The sequence below is a fragment of the Oncorhynchus nerka genome, linkage group LG17 (assembly GCF_034236695.1).
Source record: "Oncorhynchus nerka isolate Pitt River linkage group LG17, Oner_Uvic_2.0, whole genome shotgun sequence".
Classification (NCBI taxonomy): Eukaryota; Metazoa; Chordata; class Actinopteri; order Salmoniformes; family Salmonidae; genus Oncorhynchus; species Oncorhynchus nerka.
In genome coordinates this window covers 17,338,332-17,359,854 of record NC_088412.1, presented here as the reverse complement: position 1 = coordinate 17,359,854, position 21,523 = coordinate 17,338,332, and the positions used below count along the sequence as shown (strand labels likewise).

Genomic DNA, 21,523 nt, shown 5'->3' with positions numbered 1-21,523 from the left:
CCAGTTATCCATCCCTGAGACCAGGTGTGGTAACTCATATCTCTAAAGGTTAGTAATGACAGGTAAAGTGGGAGTTTTGTAAAATGGCTTTATACTGTGCATTCGGTAAAGTATTCAGTAACAAAATGTGGAAAAAGTCAAAGGGACTGAATACTTTCCTAATGCACTGTAATTGAAAACATAGCAATGTATTAACCTACGTGACATCATAGAGGGCCAACCAACTTTCTGGGAATGCAGTGAGGAGTACTGTTGGGGAACTCAGTCGGGGTCACTACTTACTGCTCAGAGTAGGATACACAATTCCATCCAATTGGCAACAGATTTTCATGTGAATATTAAAAAATCTGCATAAACAAAAAAAAATCTAATTTCCCCATCATTGGTGTTTCCACCAAACCGAGTCAGTGCGTGATGATGCACCGGGAAAACCCTGCTCTAGCCAACAGCTCACAGATCTAGTGTGGGTAGGCTGTGCAGGTAGGCTAGTCTATAAAATAGGATTATTATGGAAATAACATTTTTATTTGTCAAACGGCAGTCAAGCATCAATCATATCACCAAAAATAAGACCCTCGATACTTACTGGAAAGGAGCATGAAGCTCATCACCGTGCACTTTACCACCCAGTGAAGTTCATCATAACTATGTAATCTGTAGCCTATTATAATGCATGGTTTCTCAGAGGGAGGACAACACAGCACATCATTGTGTGACTCCAAGTTCACTTCGATTCTATCGTTATTATATCAATATTTATAAATCAATATTTCCACCACCATTTCTCGCAATATTAATTTTACAGACACAAAAAGATCCCACCATGTCGAATGAACAAATGATCTGTCTGCATTTATAAAATTGTACTGAAACTACCTGGTTTCCATCACAGGTGTTGTTATTTAAGTTAGTCTAGCCAGCTAGCTAAACTTGTAGTAATCCTGGCCCGAATACCAACCGGGCACACATGGCCCCCATTGATTGTGTTAGTCACTCTCACTCAGATATCATTAACATGACATAAGTCATGGCAAAATGTTTAGAATTGCAGGTAAATCATTTAAAAACTTCAAAAATGACTCTCCACCCCATGGCAAAATGTTTAGAACTGCTTAAAACTTACTTTAATAAAACTGCAACATGTTTTCTCTACACCCCATGCCAAAATGTTTAGAGTTGCAGGAAATTAACTTTCTCTCTGCGCTCAAAAGGGGGCGACTAAAATGTTTTGCCCGCTTAAGGTCCCCAAAAGGCTAGGGCCGGCCCTGAATCAGTTACCCATCCAAGGCAGGCCCCCCTAGATACCCACATGGGCCCCCTACCTCCTTTCCTCCCCCATCTGATGATTAGCAGAGCAGCAGCAGGCTGTCTACACTCATTGAGAGCGAGCTCCTGAGTCCTCCTGTGGTTGGAGGTTGTAGTCAAATATATATATTTTTTATACTACTTATTTAATACACTGAGTGTATACAACATTAGGAACCTCTGCTCTTTTCATGACATAAACAGACCAGGTGAAAGCTATGAAACCCTTATTGATGTCACTTGTTAAATCCACTTAAAATCAGTGTAGATTAAGGGAAGGAGACAGTTTAAAGAAGTCAGCCTTGAGACATGGATTGTGTATGTGTGCCATTCAGAGGGTGAATGGGCAAGACAAAAGATTTAAGTGCCATTGAACGGGGTATGGTAGTAGGTGCCAGGCACACCGAGAAGAACTGCAACTTTTCACGCTATACAGTTTCCTGTGTATCAATAATGGTCCACCACCCAAGTGACATCCAGCCAACTTGACACAATCGTGGGAAGCATCAGAGTCAACATTGGCCAGCATCCCTGTGGAACACTTTTGACGCCTTGTAGAGTCCATGCTCTGAAGAATTAAGGCTATTCTGAGGGCAAAAGGAGGTGCAACTCAATATGAGGAAGGTGTTTGTATTGTTTTGTACACTCAGTGTACCTACAGTATATATTTGCTTTATTTATTTCTTTTAGGACCCCCTAGGCCTCAGCCCATTTAAGCCTCTGCATTAATCTGGTGCTGACTAGACTAAATGTTCAGAATCAGATATATAAAAAATAAAGCATATAATTTCCCAAGTAATTATTAATAACATTATTCACAAAGCACATGATTCCATATACCTCATGTCCAACATGAAATATGACAGTCTCGGGCAGTGGTTAAGGGCGCTGTACTGCAGCGCCAGCTGTGCCACCAGAGACTCTGGGTTCGCGCCCAGGCTCTGTCGTAACCGGCTGTGACCGGGAGGTCCGTGGGGCGACACACAATTGGCCTAGCGTCGTCCGGGTTAGGGAGGGTTTGGCCGGTAGGGATATCCTTGTCTCATCGCGCACCAGCGACTCCTGTGGCGGGCCGGGCGCAGTGCACGCTAACCAAGGTTGCCAGGTGCACGGTGTTTCCTCCGACACATTGGTGCGGCTGGCTTCCGGGTTGGATGCGCGCTGTGTTAAGAAGCAGTGCGGCTTGGTTGGGTTGTGTATCGGAGGACGCATGACTTTCAACCTTCGTCTCTCCCGAGACGGTACGGGAGTTGTAGCGATGAGACAAGATAGTAGCTACTAACAATTGGATACCATGAAATTGGGGAGAAAAAGGGGTAAAAAAAAATTAAAAGAAGAAAAAAAAGAAAAGAAAATTGACAGTCTTGATTAGGGCTACAGCTTACTGTGAATGTTGACAGTGTACACTCACACCACAACAATAAGCGTTACCTTGACAATCTTGATGAGTGTTTTCAGCTGGTACATGTGGAGCTGAAGGTCCAGTCTGTCTGTCAGCCACGCACACACCCCCTTCATGGAGCTGGTGTACCATTGCTGTGCACACACACACACACACACACACACACACACACACACACACACACACAAATAGTCAGCATCTATTTGAACTGAGGTACACAGTAGATAAAGCAACATGTCAAGGTCCAATGTCATAAGGCAAATATGTGGATGTAAGAATGAACCATGAAGTAACAGAAGTTAGCGAATGTAATTTAGATAAGCTAGATGGCTAGGGATACGCTAACGGTTGTCTGGAATGTGTTAAGAGTTGTTATTACAACAGGAAATAGCAGGGGCGCAACTTTGGTTTTATAAGTGGGTGGAACATACATACATACATATATATATATATATATTCATAAACACAGTACCAGTCAAAAGTTTGGACACGTCAACTCATTCAAGGATTTTTCTTAATTTGTACAATTTTCTACATTGTAGAATAATAGTGAAGACATCAAAACTATGAAACAACACATATGGAATCATATAGTAACCAAAAAAGTGTTATATATTTTATACAGTGGCCAGAAAAAGTATGTGAACCCATTGGAATTACCTGGATTTTTGCATAAATTGGTCATCAAATTTGATCTGATTGTCCTCTAAGTCACAAAAATAGACAAACATAGTATGCTTAAACTTAACAAACAAATGATTGTATTTTTCGTGTCTATATTGAATGCGTCATTTAAACATTCACAGTGTAGGTTGGAAAAAGTATGTGAACCCCTAGGCTAATGACTTCTCCAAAAGCTAATTGGAGTCAGCTAACCTGGGGTCCAATCAATGAGACGAGATTGGAGATGTTGGTTAGAGCTGCCTTGCCCTATAAAAAAACTCACAAAATTTGAGTTTACTGTTCACAAGAAGCATTGCCTGATGTGAACCATGCCTCGAACAAAAGCGATCTCAGAAGACCTAAGATTAATAATTATTGACTTGCATAAAGCTGGAAAGGGTTACAAAAGTATCTCTAAAAGCCTTGATGTTCATCAGTCCACGGTAAGACAAATTGTCCATAAATGGAGAAAGTTCAGCACTGTTGCTACTCTCCCTAGGAGTGGCTGTCCTGCAAATATGACTGTAAGAGCACAGCGCAGAATGCTCAATGAAGTTAAAAATAATCCTAGAGTGTCAGCTGAAGACTTACAGAAATCTCTGTAACATGCTAACATTGTTAACTTCTTGGATATAGGGGGCGCTATTATAATTTTTGGATGAAAAACGTTCCCGTTTTAAACAAGATATTTTGTCACGAAAAGATGCTCGACTATGCATATAATTGACAGCTTTGGAAAGAAAACACTCGGACGTTTCCAAAACTGCAAAGATATTGTCTGAGTGCGAAACCCAGATAAAAATCCAATCAGGAAGCGCCGCATTTTTTAAAACCGCCTCATGCCAATGACTCCTTATATGGCTGTGAATGGGCCACGAATGAGCTTAGGCTTTCTGTCGCTTCCCCAAGGTGTCGACAGCATTGTGACGTATTTGTAGGCATATCATTGGAAGATTGACCATAAGAGACCACATCTACCAGGTGGTCGCTTGGTGTCCTCCGTTGCAATTATTTCGTAATCTCCAGCTGCAGTATTTTTCCGTTCGCTTCTGATGAGAAACCAACTGATATATTATCGAATAGATATGTGAAAAACACCGTTTGCCATGTTTCTGTCGATATTATGGAGCTAATTTGGAAAAAAGTTTGGCGTTGTAGTGACTGTATTTTCCGGTCTTTTTCTTAGCCAAAAGTGATGAACAAAACGGAGCTATTTCGCCAACACAAATAATCTTTTTGGAAAAAATGAACATTTGCTATCTAACCGAGAGTCTCGTCATTGAAATCATCCGAAGTTCTTCAAAGGTAAATGATTTTCTTTGAATGCTTTTCTTGTTTGTGAAAATGTTGCCTGCTGAATGCTAGGCTTAATGCTATGCTAGGCTATCAATACTTACACAAATGCTTGTGTAGCTTTGGTTGAAAAGCATATTTTGAAAATCTGAGATGACAGTGTTGTTAACAAAAGGCTAAGCTTGTGTTTTAATATATTTATTTAATTTCATTTGCGATTTTCATGAATAGAAAAAGTTGCGTTATGCTAATGCATTATAGTTGAAGTATTTTTCTGTCGATTTCTCAGCCAAGCAGGATGAACAAACGTGACGTTTTTGGAAAAAAGGAACATTTGCTATCTAACTGGGAGTCTCCTGAGTGAAAGCATCTGAAGTTCTTCAAAGGTAAATGATTTAAATTTGGTTGCTTTTCTTATTTTTGTGAAAATGTTGCCTGCTGCCAGCACAGCCTAGCATAGCATTATGCCATGCTAAACTTACACAAATGCTTGTCTAGCGTTGGCTGTAACGCATATTTTGAAAATCGGAGATGACAGTGTTGTTAACAAAAGGCTAAGCTTGTGTTTGAATATATTTATTTCATTTCATTTGCGATTTTCATGAATAGGAAACTTGCGTTATGGTAATGCACTTGAGGCTATGATTACGCTCCCGGATACGGGATTGCTCGTCGCTAGAGGTTAGAGTCTACAATATGTAAAACACTTAACAAGAACAGTGTTCATGGGAGGACACCACGGAAGAAGCCACTGCTGTCTAAAAAAAACATTGCTGCACATCTGAAGTTTGCAAAGGTGCACCTGGATGTTCCACAGCGCTACTGGCAACATATTCTGTGGACAGATGAATCTACAGTTGAGCTGTTTGGAGGGAACACACAACGCTATGTGTGGAAAAAAAGGCACAGCATACCAACATCAAAATGTCATCCAAACTAGAAAGTATGGTTGAGGGAGCATCATGGTTTGGGGCTGCTTTGCTGCCTCAGGGCCTGGACAGCTTGCCATCAATGCCAAAAAAAAAAAATGAATTCCCAAGTTTATAAAGATATTTTGCAAGAGAATGTTAGGCTATCTGTCAGCCAACTGAAGCTCAGCAGAAGTAAATCAACAGAATGGCTTTAACAGAAGAAAATACGACTTCTGGAGTGGCCCAGTCCTGACCTCAACCCGATTGAGATGCTGTGGCATGACCTCAAGAGAGCAGTTCACACCAGACATCCTAAGAATATTGCTGTTCTGAAGCAGTTTTGTAAAGAGGAATGGTCTGAAATTCCTCCTGACTACAGAAAACATTTGGTTGAGGTTATTGCTGCCAGAGGGTCAACCAGTTATTAAATCCAAGGGTTCACACATAAGCAGACTGTGTTCGTCTATTGCTGTGACCTAGATGAAGAACAATTTATGCAGAAATCCAGGTATTAACAAAATCCTATACAGCTGTACTATCTATATACCGACACCATCTACACACCAATACTATCTACACCTTTAAAATCTATACACCTATACTATCTATACCCATACTATCTGTGTGCCATCCTATCTATACACCTATACTATCTACTGTATACACCTATACTATCTATTGTAAAAACCTATACTCTCTAATGTAAACAACTATACTAGCTATACACCTATACTATCTACTGTAAACACCTATACACCTACACAATTGTCGATCGTTATAAGGAGTGGACCAAGATGCAGCGTGTTATGTTTCCATCCTCTTTATTAGGAAAAGACAAAGAAAAACAAAGCGTAAAACGAAACGTGAAGCTCAATGAAGTGCTCGCAGGCAACTATACCTAGACATGATCCCACAAAGCACAATGAAGTGCTCACAGGCAACTATACCTAGACAAGATCCCACAAAGCACAATGAAGTGCTCACAGGCAACTATACCTAGACAAGATCCCACAAAGCACAATGAAGTGCTCACAGGCAAGTATAACTAGACAAGATCCCACAAAGCACAATGAAGTGCTCACAGGCAACTATACCTAGACAAGATCACAAGAAGCACAATGAAGTGCTCGCAGGCAACTATACCTAGACAAGATCCCACAAAGCACAATGAAGTGCTCACAGGCAACTATACCTAGACAAGATCCCACAAAGCACAATGAAGTGCTCACAGGCAACTATACCTAGACAAGATCCCACAAAGCACAATGAAGTGCTCACAGGCAACTATACCTAGACAAGCTCCCCCAAAAAACTCAATGAAGTGCTCGCAGGCAACTATACCTAGACAAGATCCCACAAAACACAATGAAGTGCTCACAGGCAACTATACCTAGACAAGATCCCACAAAGCACAATGAAGTGCTCACAGGCAACTATACCTAGACAAGATCCCACAAAGCACAATGAAGTGCTCACAGGCAACTATACCTAGACAAGATCCCACAAAGCACAATGAAGTGCTCACAGGCAACTATACCTAGACAAGATCCCACAAAGCACAATGAAGTGCTCACAGGCAACTATACCTAGACAAGATCCCACAAAGCACAATGGGGAAATGGTTGCCTAAATATGATCCCCAATCAGAGACAATGATAAACAGCTGCCTCTGATTGGGAACCATACCAGGCCAACATAGATCATTAATCACCTAGATAACCCACCCGAGTCACTGTCACGCCCCAACCAACACAGAGAAGAAACAGCTCTCTATGGTCAGGGCGTGACAACAATCTATATTATCTAATGTATACACCAATGCTAACCATATACCTATATTATCTACTGTTTACACCTATACTATCCATTCACCTATACTATCTAAACACCTATATTATCTATTGTATACACCTATACTAACTATATACTATACTATCTACTGTAAACACCTATACTATCAATACACCTACATTATCTACTGTATAAGCCTATACTAACTATTTCCCTACACTATCTATACACCAATACTATCTACTGTAAACATATATACAATCGATACACCTACACTGTATATATGCCTATACACCTATACTAACAGTATACCTACTGTATACACCAATACTAACTTAACTCAGCAAAAAGAAACGTCCCCTTTTCAGGACCCTGTCTTTCTAAGATAATTCGTAAAAATCCAAATAACTTCACAGATCTTCATTGTAAATGGTTTAAACACTGTTTCCCATTAAACAATTAATGAACATGCACCTGTGGAATGGTCATTAAGACACTAACAGCTTACAGATGGTAGGCAATTAAGGTCACAGTTATGAAAACTTAGGAAACTAAAGAGGCCTTTCTACGGACTCTGGAAAAACTCCAAAAGAAAGATGCCCAGGGTCCCTGCTCATCTGCGTGAATGTGCCTTAGGCATGCTGCAAGGAGGCATGAGGACTGCAGATGTGGCCAGGGCAATAAATTGCAATGTCCATAGTGTGAGACGCCTAAGAGAGCACAACGGGGAGACAGGATGGACAGCTGATCGTCCTCGCAGTGGCAGAACACGTGTAACAACACCTGCACAGGATTGGTACATCCGAACATCACACCTACGGGACAGGTACAGGAAGACAACACCAACTGCCTGAGTTACACCAGAAACGCACAATACCTCCATCAGTGCTCAGACTATCCGCAATAGGTTGAGAGAGGCTGGACTGAGGGCTTGTAGGCCTGTTGTAAGGCAGGTCCTCACCAGATATCACCGGCAACAACTTCACCTAAAGGCACAAACCCACTTTCGCTGGACCAGACAGGACTGGCAAAAAATGTTCTTCACTGACTAGTCGCAGTTTTGTCTCACGAGGGATGATGGTCGCGTCTATCTTCGAAGGAATGAGCGTTACACCGGGGCCTGTACTCTGGAGCGGGATCGATTGGGAGGGTCCGTCATGGTCTGGGGCAGTGTGTCACAGCATCATCGGACTGAGCTTGTTGTCATTGCAGGCAATCTCAACGCTGTGCATTACAGGGAAGACATCCTCCTCCCTCGTGGTACCCTTCCTGCAGGCTCATCCTGACATGACCCTTCAGCATGACAATGCCACCAGCCATACTGCTCGTTCTGTGCGTGATTTCCTGCAAGACAGGAATATCATTGTTCTGCCATGGCCAGCGAAGAGCCCGGATCTCAATCACATTGAGAAAGTCTGGAACCTGTTGGTTCGGAGGGTGAGGGCAAGGACCATTCCCCCCAGAAATGTCCGGAAACTTGCAGGTGCCTTGGTGTAAGAGTGGGGTAACATCTCACAGCAATAATGGGCAAATCTGGTGCAGTCAATGAGGAGGAGATGCACTGAAGTACTTAACGCAGCTGGTGGCCACACCAGATACTGACTGTTACTTTTGATTTTGACCCTCCCTTTGTTCAGGGACGCATTATTCCATTTCTGTTAGTCACATGTCTGTGGAACTTGTTCAGTTCATGTTTCAGTTGTTGAATCTTATGTTCATGCAAATATTTACACGTTAAGATTGCTGAAAATAAACGCAGTTGAAAATGAGTTTCTTTTCACGCCGATTTTATATACCTATACTATCCATATGCATATACTATCTATACACCATTACTATCTACTGTAAACAATTATACGATCTACACACCTATAGAATCTATACAGCTTTAATATCTTTATGCCGATATAATCTATACACCTATACTATCTATACACCTACATTATCTACTGTATACACCTATACTAGCTATACACTTTTACAGCTATACTATCTACTGTATACACCTGTACTATCTACACGCCTGTACTAACTACTGTGAACACCTATACTAACTATACACCTGTACACCTACAACTGTACACTTTGACTAGGCCATTCCAAGACATTTAAATGTTTCCCCTTACACCACTCGAGTGTTGCTTTAGCAGTATGCTTAGGGTCATTGTCCTGCTGGAAGGTGAACCTCCGTCCCAGTCTCAAATCTCTTGAAGACTGAAACAGGTTTCCCTCAAGAATTTCTCATCTAACCAGAGTACCTTCTTCCATATGTTTGGGGAGCCTCCCACATGTCTTTTGGCAAATATCAAACGTGTTTGCTTATTTTTTTCTTTAAGCAATGGCTTTTTTTCTGGACACTCTTCCGTAAAGCCCAGCTCTGTGGATTGTACGGCTTAAAGTGGTCCTACGGACAGATACTCCGATCTCTGCTGTGGAGCTTTGCAGCTCCTTCAGGGTTATCTTTGGTCTCTTTGTTGCCTCTCTGAATAATGCCCTCCTTGCCAGGTCTGTAAGTTTTGGTGGGTGGCCCTCTCTTAGCAGGTTTGTTCTGGTGCCATATTCTTTCAATTTATAAATTATGGATTTAATGGTGCTCCACAACTTTGTCCCTGACCTGTTTGGTGAACTCCTTGGCCTTCATGGTGGAGCTTGCTTGGTGGTGCCCCTTTCTTAGTGGTGTTGCAGACTCTGGGGCATTATAGAACAGGTGTATATATACTGAGATCATGTGACATTTAAATAAAGTCCATCTGTGTGCAATCTAACTAACTATGTGACTTCTGATGGTAATTGGTCACACCAAATCTTATTTAGGGGTTTCATAGCAAAATACATATGCACGCAACACTTTTCCGTTTTGTATATATAAAAAATATATATAATTTCACTTCACCAATTCGGACTATTTTGTGTATGTCCATTACATGAAATCTGAATAAACATCAATTTAAATTACAGGTTGTAATGCAACAAAATAGGAAAAATGCCAAGGGGGGTGAATACTTTCGCAAGGCACTGTATATACGCCTATACTATCTACTATAAACACCTATACTATCTACTGTATACACCTATACTATCTATACACCTAGACTATCTACTTTAAACACCTATACCAACTATAGACCTGTACTATCTTTAAACCTACACTATCTAGTGCATTAACCTTTACTATACATACACCTACTAACTATACACCTACACTATCTATGTATGTATCTACAGTACCTTCAGAAAGTATTCATACCCTGTAACTTAATCCACATTATGTTGTTACAGACGATTTCAAAATGTATTTCATAATTTTTTTCCTCTCACCCATTGACACAATACCCCATAATGACAAAGTGAAAACACGTTTTTAGAGTTTTTCGCAAATGTACTGAAAATGAAATACAGAAATATCTCTTTTACATAAGTATTCACAGCACGGAATAAATACACATTAGAATCACCTTCGGCAGAGATTACAATTGTGAATCTTTCTGGGTAAGTCTCGGAGTGCTTTGCACACCTGGATTGTACAATATTATTCTAGCTCTGTCAAATTGGTAGTTGATCATTGACAACCATTTTCATGTCTTGCCATATATTATCAAGCAAATTTAAGTCGAAACTGTAACTTGGCAACATTCACTTTCTTCTTGGTAACTACCTCCAGTGTATATTTTGCCTTGTGTTTTAAGTTATTGTCCTGCTGAAAGGTGAATTAATCTCCCAGTGTCTGGAGGAAATCAGATGGAACCAGGAATTCCTCTAGTATTTTGTCTGTGCTTGGCTCCATTTAGTTATTTTATCGTGAAAAAAATTCCCCATTTAATAACGATTACAAAGCATACCCATAACATGATGCAGCCACTACCATGCTTGAAAATATGGAGAGCGGTTCTCAGTAATATATTGGATTTGCCCCAAACATAAACACAACGCTTTGTATTCAGGACAAAAAGTGAATTGCTTTGTATTCTGTGCAGGCTTCCTTGTTTTCACACTGTCATTTAGGTTCGTATTGTGGAGTAACTACAGTTTTTAAAAATCCATTCTCAGTTTTCTCCCATCACAGGAATTAAACTCTGTAACTGTTTTAAAGTCACCATTGGCCTCATGGTGAAATCCCCGAGCAGTTTCCTTCCTCTCCGGCAACTGAGTGAGGAAGAACGCCTGTATCTTTGTAGTGACTGAGTGTATTGATACACCATCCATAATGAATAACTTCACCATGGTCAAAGGGATATTCAATGTTTGCTTTTTTGTTGTTGTTGCCATCTTCCAATAGGTGCCCTTCTTTGCGAGGCATTGGAAAACCTCCCTGGTCTATGTTGTTGAATCTGTGTTTGATATTCAATGCTCGACCAAGGGACCTTAAAGATAATTGTGTGTGTTAAACACTATTGCAACTTATTATGTGACTTGTTAAGAACATTTTTACTCCTGAACTTATTTAGGCTTAACATAACAAAGGGGTTGAATACTTATTGACTCAAGACAATTCAGCTTTTCATTTTTAATTCATTTGTAAAAAATAATAATTGAAAAACCTAATTGCACTTTGACATGATGGGTTATTGTGTGTAGGCCAGTGACACTAAATCACAATTGAATCCATTTTATATTCAGGCACTTGCACAACACAAATTGGAAAAAGTCAAGGTGTGAATACTTTCTGAAGCCACTGTAAACTACACCAGTATAATATACCAGAGACTTAATTGAATTAACCTTGTATGAGATTATTTGCATAAATAAGAATAGAAGAAGAAACATTGTCATTATTTGTGGCCAGGAGAGAGGTGTGAGAGGCCTTGTAATAAAACTACAAAGACATTTACAAACACATTGTTATGTATTCTGATTTCAAAGCAAGGACGTGAACCCACACATTTAGGTGTTCTTCAGTAATAGCCGTTTTTGAATGTATGATGGCTTATTTTGCACACTGTTATCCTTTGAATCCATTGACCTTGTGTGAAAATATTAATCTTCTATACAAAGTGGCCTGAGGGCAATGTTCTGAAGTGTCTTTAAAAATGTGATTGAAAGGGGATTAAAAAAAATATAGCAATAAACAAATTGAATAAGATGTACAAACCATCAGTGTGGATCACCGACAGAAATGTAGACCATGCATCAAACTCATCCTATAGAATTTTATAATTCAGATCACACTTCTACAGAGTAAAGTAGTTTATTGATCCCAATTTGAAAAATCACCACAAGCATCAGCAAAGATTACAAAGACAAGGTCAATAAAACAATAAAAACCTGTTCTTGACATATGGCAAGAACAGCTCAAAAAAGCAAAGAGAAACTACAGTTCATCATTACTTTAAGGTCAGTCAATATGGAATATTTCAAGAACTTTCAAAGTTTCTTCAACTGCAGTCGCAAAAACCATCAAGTGCTATGATGAAACTGTCTCTCACGAGGACCGCCACAGGAAACGAAGACCCAGAGTTACCTCTGCTGCAGAGGATAAGTTTATTAGAGTTACCAGCACTAGAAATTGCAGCCCAAGTAAATACTTCAGAGTTCAAGTAACAGACACATCTCAACATCAAGTGTTCAGAGGAGACTTTGTGAATCAGACCTTCATGGTTGAATTGCTGCAAATAAACAACTACTAAAAGGACCCCAATGAGAAGAAGATACTTGCTTGGGCCAAGAAACACGAGCAATGGACATTAGACCGGTGGAAATCAGTCCTTTGGTCGGATGAGTCAAAATTTGAGATTTTTGGTTCCAACCGCCATGTATTTGAGAAACACTGTGTGGGTGAACGGATGATCTCCACATGTGTATTTCCCACCGTAAAGCATGGAGGAGGTGGTGTTATGGGGTGGAGGTTCTTTGCTGGTGACACTGTCTATGATTTATTTAGAATTCAATGCACACTTAACCAGCTTGGCTACCACAGCATTCCGCGGTGATACGCCAGTCCCACTTAGCTCAAACCAGATGGGATATAATTTGTTTTTCAACAGGACAATGACCCAAAACACCTCCAGGCTGTGAAAGGGCTATTTGACCAAGAACGAGAGTGATGGAGTGCTGCATCAGATGACCTGTCCTCCACAATCACCCAACCTCAACCAGATTGAGATGGTTTGGGATGAGTTGGACCGCAGAGTAATTGAAAATCAGCCAACAAGTACTCAGCATATGTGGGAACTACAAGACTGTTGGAAAAGCATTCCAGGTGACGCTGGTTGAGAGAATGCCAATAGTGTGCAAAACTGCAGTGGCTTCTTCAGTGGTGTCCTCCATTAACAGCAGTCTTGTTTAGTGTTTTACATATCGCAGACTCATCAACAGAGATGTTATGCATGTTCCAGTGATTTCTGTAAGTCTTTAGCTGACTCTGATTCTTCTTACCTCAGTGAGAATTCTGCATTGTGCTCTTGCAGTCATCATTGCAGGACGGCCACTCCTAGGGAGAGTAGCAACAGTGATGAACTTTCTCCATTTATAGACAATTTGTCTATAGCAAACTCAAATTATGTGAGTTCTTTATAAGGCAAGGCAGCTCTAACCAACATCTCCAATCTCGTTTCATTGACTTGACTCCAGGTTAGCTGACTCCTGACTCCAATTAGCTTTCGGGGAAGTCATTAGCCTTGGCGTTCACTTACTAAACAAACCTACACTGTGAACTAAACAAACCTACACTGTGAATGTTTAAATTATGTATTCAATATAGACAAGAAACATACACTAAATTGTGTGTTATTAGTTTAAGCACACTAGGTTTGTCTATTGTTGTGACTTAGATGAAGATCAGATCAAATCTCATGACCAATTTATTCAGAAATCCAGGTCATTTCAAAGGGTTCACTTTTTCTTGCCACTGTAGATAGTATAGGTGTATACAGTAGATAGTACAGGTTTATATAGTAGATACAGTAGACAGTATACCATAGATAGTATCAGTGTATAGATTTACAGGTGTATATATAGTATTGATGTTCACAGTAGACAGTATAGGTGTATACAGTAGACAGTATAGGAAGTATAGATGTTCCCAGTAGATAGAATAGGTGTGTAGATAGTAAAGGTGTATACAGTAGATAGTATAGGTGTATAAAGTAGATACATCTATGCAGCTATACTATACCTATAGATAGCACAGGTGTAGAGATAGTATAGATGTTTACAGTAGATAAATGTAGACAGTAGAGGTGTAAACAGTAGACAGTATAGGTGTATACAGTAGACAGGTGTATAGATTTATAGCTGTAAATATAGTACAGGTGTAGAGATAGTATAGATGTGTAGATAGAATAGGTGTATACATAGTACAGGTGTATACATAGCACAGGTGTATACAGTAGATGGGATAGGTGTATACAGTAGATAGTATAAGTGTATAGCTAGTATAGATGTTTACAGTAGATAGTATAAGTGTGTAGATAGTATAGGTGTATACAGTAGATAGTATAGCTGTATAGTTAGAACAGATGTATAGTTAGCATAGGTGTATAGTAAGTATAGATGTTTACAGTAGATAGTATAAGTGTGTAGATAGTATAGGTGTATACAGTAGATAGTATAGCTGTATAGTTAGAACAGATGTATAGTTAGCATAGGCGTATAGTAAGTATAGATGTTTACAGTAGATAGTATAGGTGTGTAGATAAACACAATACAAAAAAAAAGTCAAGACCCCGTCGTTCAAAGATAATTCGTAAAAATCAAAATAACTTCACAGATCTTCATTGTAAAGGGTTTAAACACTGTTTCCCATGCTTGTACAATGACCCATGAACAATTAATGAACATGCACCTGTGGAACGGTCGTTAAGACCGTAGGCAATTAAGGTCACAGTTATGAAAACTTAAGAGAACACTAAAGAGGCCTTTCTACTGACTCTGAAAAACACCAAAATAAAGATGGCCAGGGTCCTTGCTCATTTGCGTGAATGTACCTTAAGCATGCTGAAAGGAGGCATGAGGACTCCAGTTGTGGCCAGGCCAATAAATTGCAATGTCCATACTGTGAGACGCCAAAGAGAGCACAACGGGGAGACAGGATGGACAGCTGATCGTCCTCGCAGTGGCACAACACGTGTAACAACACCTGCACAGGATCAGAACATCCGAACATCACACCTGCAGGACAGGTACAGGATGACAACACCAACTGCCCGAGTTACACCAGAAACGCACAATCCCTCCATCAGCATTCAGACTGTCCGCAATAGGCTGAGAGAGGCTGGACTGAGGGCTTGTAGGCCTGTTGTAGTAAGGCAGGTCCTCACCAGATATCACCGGCAACAACGTCGCCTTTGGGCACAAACCCACCATCGCTGGACCAGACAGGACTGGCAAAAAGTGCTCTTCACTGACGAGTCGCGGTTTTGTCTCACCAGGGATGATGGTCGGATTTGCGTTTATCATCGAAGGAATGAGCGTTACACCGGCCTGTACTCTGGAGCAGGATCGATTTGTAGGTGGAGGGTCCGTAATGGTCTGATGCGGTGTGTCATAGCATCATTGGACTGAGCTTGTTGTCATTGCAGGCAATCTCAACGCAGTGTGTTACAGGGAAGACATCCTCCTCCCTCTTGGTACCCTTCCTGCAGGCTCATCCTGACATGACCCTCCAGCATGACAATGCCACCAGCCATACTGCTCGTTCTGTGCGTGATTTCCTGCAAGACAGGAATGTCAGTGTTCTGACACGGCCAGCGAAGAGCCCGGATCTCAATCCCATTGAGAACATCTGGGACCTGTTTGATCGGAGGGTGAGGGCAAGGACCATTCCCCCCAGAAATGTCCGGGAACTTGCAGGTGCCTTGGTGGAAGAGTGGGGGTAACATCTCACAGCAAGAACTGGTAAATCTGCTGCAGTCCATGAGGAGGAGATGCACTGCAGTACTTAATGCAGCTGGTGGCCACACCAGATACTGACTGTTACTTTTGATTTTGACCCTCCCTTTGTTCAGGGACATATTATTCCATTTCTGTTAGTCACATGTCTGTGGAACTTGTTCAGTTTATGTCTCAGTTGTTGAATCTTGTTATGTTCATACAAATATTTACACATGTTAAGTTTGCTGAAAATAAACACAGTTGAGGATGTTTTTTTTAATGAGTTTAGTACAGCTGTAAAGTATAGGTACAGTAGATCGTCTAGGTGTATATAGTAGATCGTCTAGGTGTATATAGTAGATCATCTAGGTGTATATAGTAGATCGTCTAGGTTTATACAGTAGATCATCTAGGTGTATACTGTAGATCGTCTAGGTTTATACAGTAGATCGTCTAGGTGTATATAGTAGATCGTCTAGGTTTATACAGTAGATCATCTAGGTGTATACTGTAGATCGTCTAGGTGTATATAGTAGATCGTCTAGGTGTATATAGTAGATCGTCTAGGTTTATACAGTATATCGTCTAGGTGTATATAGTAGATCGTCTAGGTGTATATAGTAGATCGTCTAGGTGTATACAGTAGATCGTCTAGGTTTATACAGTAGATCGTCTAGGTGTATACAGTAGATCGTCTAGGTTTATACAGTAGATCATCTAGGTGTATACTGTAGATCGTCTAGGTGTATATAGTAGATCGTCTAGGTGTATATAGTAGATCATCTAGGTTTATACAGTAGATCGTCTAGGTTTATATAGTAGATCGTCTAGGTGTATATAGTAGATCGTCTAGGTGTATATAGTAGATCGTCTAGGTGTATATAGTAGATCGTCTAGGTGTATATAGTAGATCGTCTAGGTTTATACAGTAGATCGTCTAGGTGTATATAGTAGATCGTCTAGGTTTATACAGTAGATCGTCTAGGTGTATATAGTAGATCGTCTAGGTTTATACAGTAGATCATCTAGGTGTATATAGTAGATCGTCTAGGTTTATACAGTAGATCGTCTAGGTGTATATAGTAGATCGTCTAGGTTTATACAGTAGATCATCTAGGTGTATACAGTAGATCGTCTAGGTTTATACAGTAGATCGTCTAGGTGTATACAGTAGATCGTCTAGGTTTATACAGTAGATCGTCTAGGTGTATATAGTAGATCGTCTAGGTGTATACTGTAGATCATCTAGGTGTATACTGTAGATCGTCTAGGTGTATACAGTAGATCATCTAGGTGTACACAGTAGATCGTCTAGGTTTATACAGTAGATCGTCTAGGTGTATACAGTAGATCGTCTAGGTTTATACAGTAGATCATCTAGGTGTATACTGTAGATCGTCTAGGTGTATACAGTAGATCATCTAGGTGTACACAGTAGATCGTCTAGGTGTATACAGTAGATCGTCTAGGTGTATACAGTAGATCATCTAGGTGTATACTGTAGATCGTCTAGGTGTATACAGTAGATCATCTAGGTGTACACAGTAAATACAGGTGTATACAGTAGATGGTATAGGTTTATACAGTTGATGGTATAAGTGTATACAGTAGATGGTATAGGTGTATACAGTAGATGGTATAGGTGTATACAGTAGATGGTATAGGTGTATACAGTAGATGGTATAGGTGTATACAGTAGATAAGGCTGTATACAGTAGATGGTATAGGTGTAAAGATAGTATAAGTGTGTAGATAGTATAGGTGTATACAGTAGATAGTATAGATGTTTACAATAGTTAGCACAGGTGTATAGATAGTATAGGTGTAAACAGTAGATAAGGCTGTATACAGTAATGGTATAGGTGTATAGATTTTTACAGTAGATCGTATAAGTGTGTACAGTAGATACTATAGATCGTACAGGTCTATAGTTAGTACAGATGTTTACAGTAGATAGTATAGGTGTAAACAGTAGATAGTATAGGTGTATACAGTAGATAGTATAGGTGTATACAGTAGATAGTATAGGTGTGTAGATAGTATAGGTGTGTAGATAGTATAGGTGTATAGTTGTATAGGTGTATAGTTAGTATAGATGTTTACAGTAGATAGTATATCTACACACCTATACTATCTACTGTAAACATCTATAGTATCTATACAATCTATATACTATTTATCAGAGGTGGGACCAAGTCATTGTTTTACAAGTCACAAGTAAGTCTCAAGTCTTAGCACTCAAGTCTCAAGTCAAGACCGTCAAGTATCCAGACAAGTCTCAAGTCCTAAACTTTGAGTTTCGAGTCAGCAAACAAGTCATATGGTACTCTTCACCAAATGTAATACCATTTCATATTTTTAACAAGAGTAATAGTTAGTATATTACATTTATGCAAATCATGGATGCTTTTAAAAATATCTCTATATGTATTACTTTCCAAATAAACATTATATTTCCATGATAGTGATCGACTATCGAGGATCGTTATGGTGCGCAATCGGGCGATATAGGCTTGTACACAATCGCCCAACCTTAACACACACACACACACTATGTGTGTGGTTACAGTAGGCTAACGCATGTCAATGGTTTTAGACAGCAGTAACATCAGGCAGGATTTAGGCTACCAACTGCCTAGCCAGTTGTAGCTCAATCTGGGTGCAACGATCACGTTCCCGCACTGACTGACTATGTGGATGCTCATTGATTTAACGTTATGTTAGCCTACATGATACACTAGTAAAGTAATAAAATATATAGCTGTCGGCTATATTAGCCACGACTTACCGTTCTTTGTGCAGCTTCAAATGTCAAACAAAGTTTGGAAATTGTTGCGCCTCCGTCTGTAATTTTCTTCCCGTATGTTTAGCAAGTTGCAATCCGTTTTTTGTTGATACAGCGTCGTTCTCAATGGGATTAAGGTCTGGGGAGTTTCCTGGCCATGGACCCAAAATATTGATGTTTTTTCCCCCGAGCCACTTAGTTATCACTTTTGCCTTATGGCAAGGTGCTCCATCATGCCGGAAAAGGCATTGTTTGTCACTGAACTGTTCCTGGATGGTTGGCAGAAGTTGCTCTTGGAGGATGTGTTGGTACCATTCTTTATTCATGGCTGTGTTTATTCATGGCTGAGGCAAAATTGTGAGTGAGCCCACTCCCTTGGCTGAGAAGCAACCCCACACATGAATAATCTCAGGATGCTTTACTGTTGGCATGACACAGGACTGATGGTAGCACTCACCTTGTCTTCTCCGGACAAGCTTTTTTCCAGATGCCCCAAACAATCAGAAAGGGGATTCATCAGAGAAAATGACTTTACCCCAGTACTCAGCAGTCCAATCCCTGTACCTTTTGCAGAATATCAGTCTGTCCCTGATGTTTTTCCTTTAGAGAAGTGGCTTCTTTGCTGCCCTTCTTGACACCAGGTCATCCTCCAAAAGTCTTCACCTCACTGCGTGCAGATGCACTCACACCTGCCTGCTACCATTCCTGAGCAAGCTCTGTACTGGTGGTGCCCCGATCCCGCAGCTGAATCAACTTTAGGAGACGGTCCTGGAGCTTGCTGGACTTTCTTGGGCACCCTGAAGCCTTCTTCACAAGAATTGAACCACTCTCTTGAAGTTCTTAATGATCCGATAAATGGTTGATTTCGGTGAAATCTTATTGGCAGCAATATCCTTGCCTGTGAAGCCCTTTTTGTGCAAAGCAATGACGGCACGTGTTTCCCTGCAGGTAACCATGATTGAAGGAGGAAGAACAATGATTCCAAGCACCACCCTCATTTTGAAGCTTCCAGTATGTTATTCAAACTCAATCAGCATGACAGAGTGATCTCCAGCCTTGTCCTCGTCAACATTCACACCTGTGTTAACGAGAGAATCACTGACATGGTGTCAGCTGGTCCTTTTGTGGAAGGGCTGAAATGCAGTGGAATTTTTTGGGGGGGATTCAGTTAATTTGCATGGCAAAGAGGGACTTTGCAATTAATTGAAATTCATCTGATCACTCTTCATAACATTCTGGAGTATATGCAAATTGCCATCATACAAACTGAGGGAGCAGACTTTGTGAAATGTAATATTTGTGTCATTCTCAAAACTTTGTCCACGACTGTATATATAGTACAGGTGTATAGATAGTATAGATGTTTACAGTAGATAGTATAGGTGTATAGATTGTAAAGAAGTAGAGAGTATAGTAGAGAGTATAGGCATATAGTTTTGTGTGATTTTGTTGTCAGCACATTCAACTATGAAAAGAAAAAAATATTCAGATCTAGGATGTGTTATTTAGTGTTCCCTTTATTTTTTTGAGCAGTGTAGTAAAAAAGACAAATCCTGGAATAGGTATCTCCAACCTTTTCACTGGTACTGGAACCCTCAGGGTTTCCGTTAGAATGGAATGGAAAATATGGCGCTGTACAACTGCATTTTGAAAGAGTATTTTTTATCATTATTTTATTAACGAAATGTGTTTATTAGGCTACTGTGCAGTCTACAATACATATTGTAGTAAACATGGGAAAGTGCCTAATTCCTTACATAAGGGAGAGCAGGCCATGCCTGTACTACAGAATGCGGGGCACGCGGGAGAATGGGGTTCAAATCCCCATTGGGGAGGAAGAAGTAGGCTGTCCTTGTAAATAAGAATTTGTTCATATTGGACTTTAATCAATTAGCCTTTTAAAATGATAAACTTGGATTAGCTACCACAACGTGCCATTGGAACACAGGAGTGATGGTTGCTGATAATGGGCCTCTGTAATATCTACGTAGGCGTACAATCATAAGTTTCCATCTACAATAGTCATTTACAACACTAACAATGTCTACGCTGTATTTTTGATCAATTTGATGTTATTTTAATGGACAGAAAATATGATTTCATTTTAAAAACAAATACATAAGTGACCCCAAACTTTTGAAAGGTAGTGTATAGTTGTATAGATAGTACAGGTGTATAGATAGTATAGGTGTTTACAGTAGATAGTATAGGTGTGTAGATATTATAGGTGTTTACAATAGATATTAAAGGTGTATACAGTAGAGGTGTATACAATAGAGGTGTAGAGACAGTACAGGTGTTTAGACAGTATAGGTGTGGAGATAGTATAGTTGTATAAAGAGTACAGGTGTATAGATAGTATAGATATTTACAGTAGATAGTATAGGCGTATAGATAGCAAAGGACTATATATAGTATAGGCGTATAGTTAGTATAGGTATATAGATAAAATAGGTGTATACAGTAGATAATATAGGTGTACACACTAAATAGTATAGGTGTGTAGATAGTGCAGGTGTATAGATAGTATAGGTGTGTAGATTCAATGAGTGTATAGATAGTATA

General features: G+C 40.0%; 1 protein-coding gene across 7 annotated transcripts in view; it reads right to left on the bottom strand.

Annotated features, from left to right (window-relative positions):
- cadps2 (Ca++-dependent secretion activator 2) overlaps positions 1–21,523 on the bottom strand; it is a 270,218-nt gene that overhangs the window by 1,641 nt on the left and 247,054 nt on the right. For 6 of the 7 annotated variants that reach the window (XM_065003005.1, XM_065003008.1, XM_065003007.1 and 3 more), the window contains one exon: positions 2,737–2,841. In XM_065003005.1, coding sequence (XP_064859077.1) covers positions 2,737–2,841 — 105 coding nt within the window. Of the gene's footprint in view, positions 1–2,736; positions 2,842–13,723; positions 13,793–21,523 lie in introns of those variants that run through there. The other variant, XM_065003011.1, reaches the window with a different exon arrangement.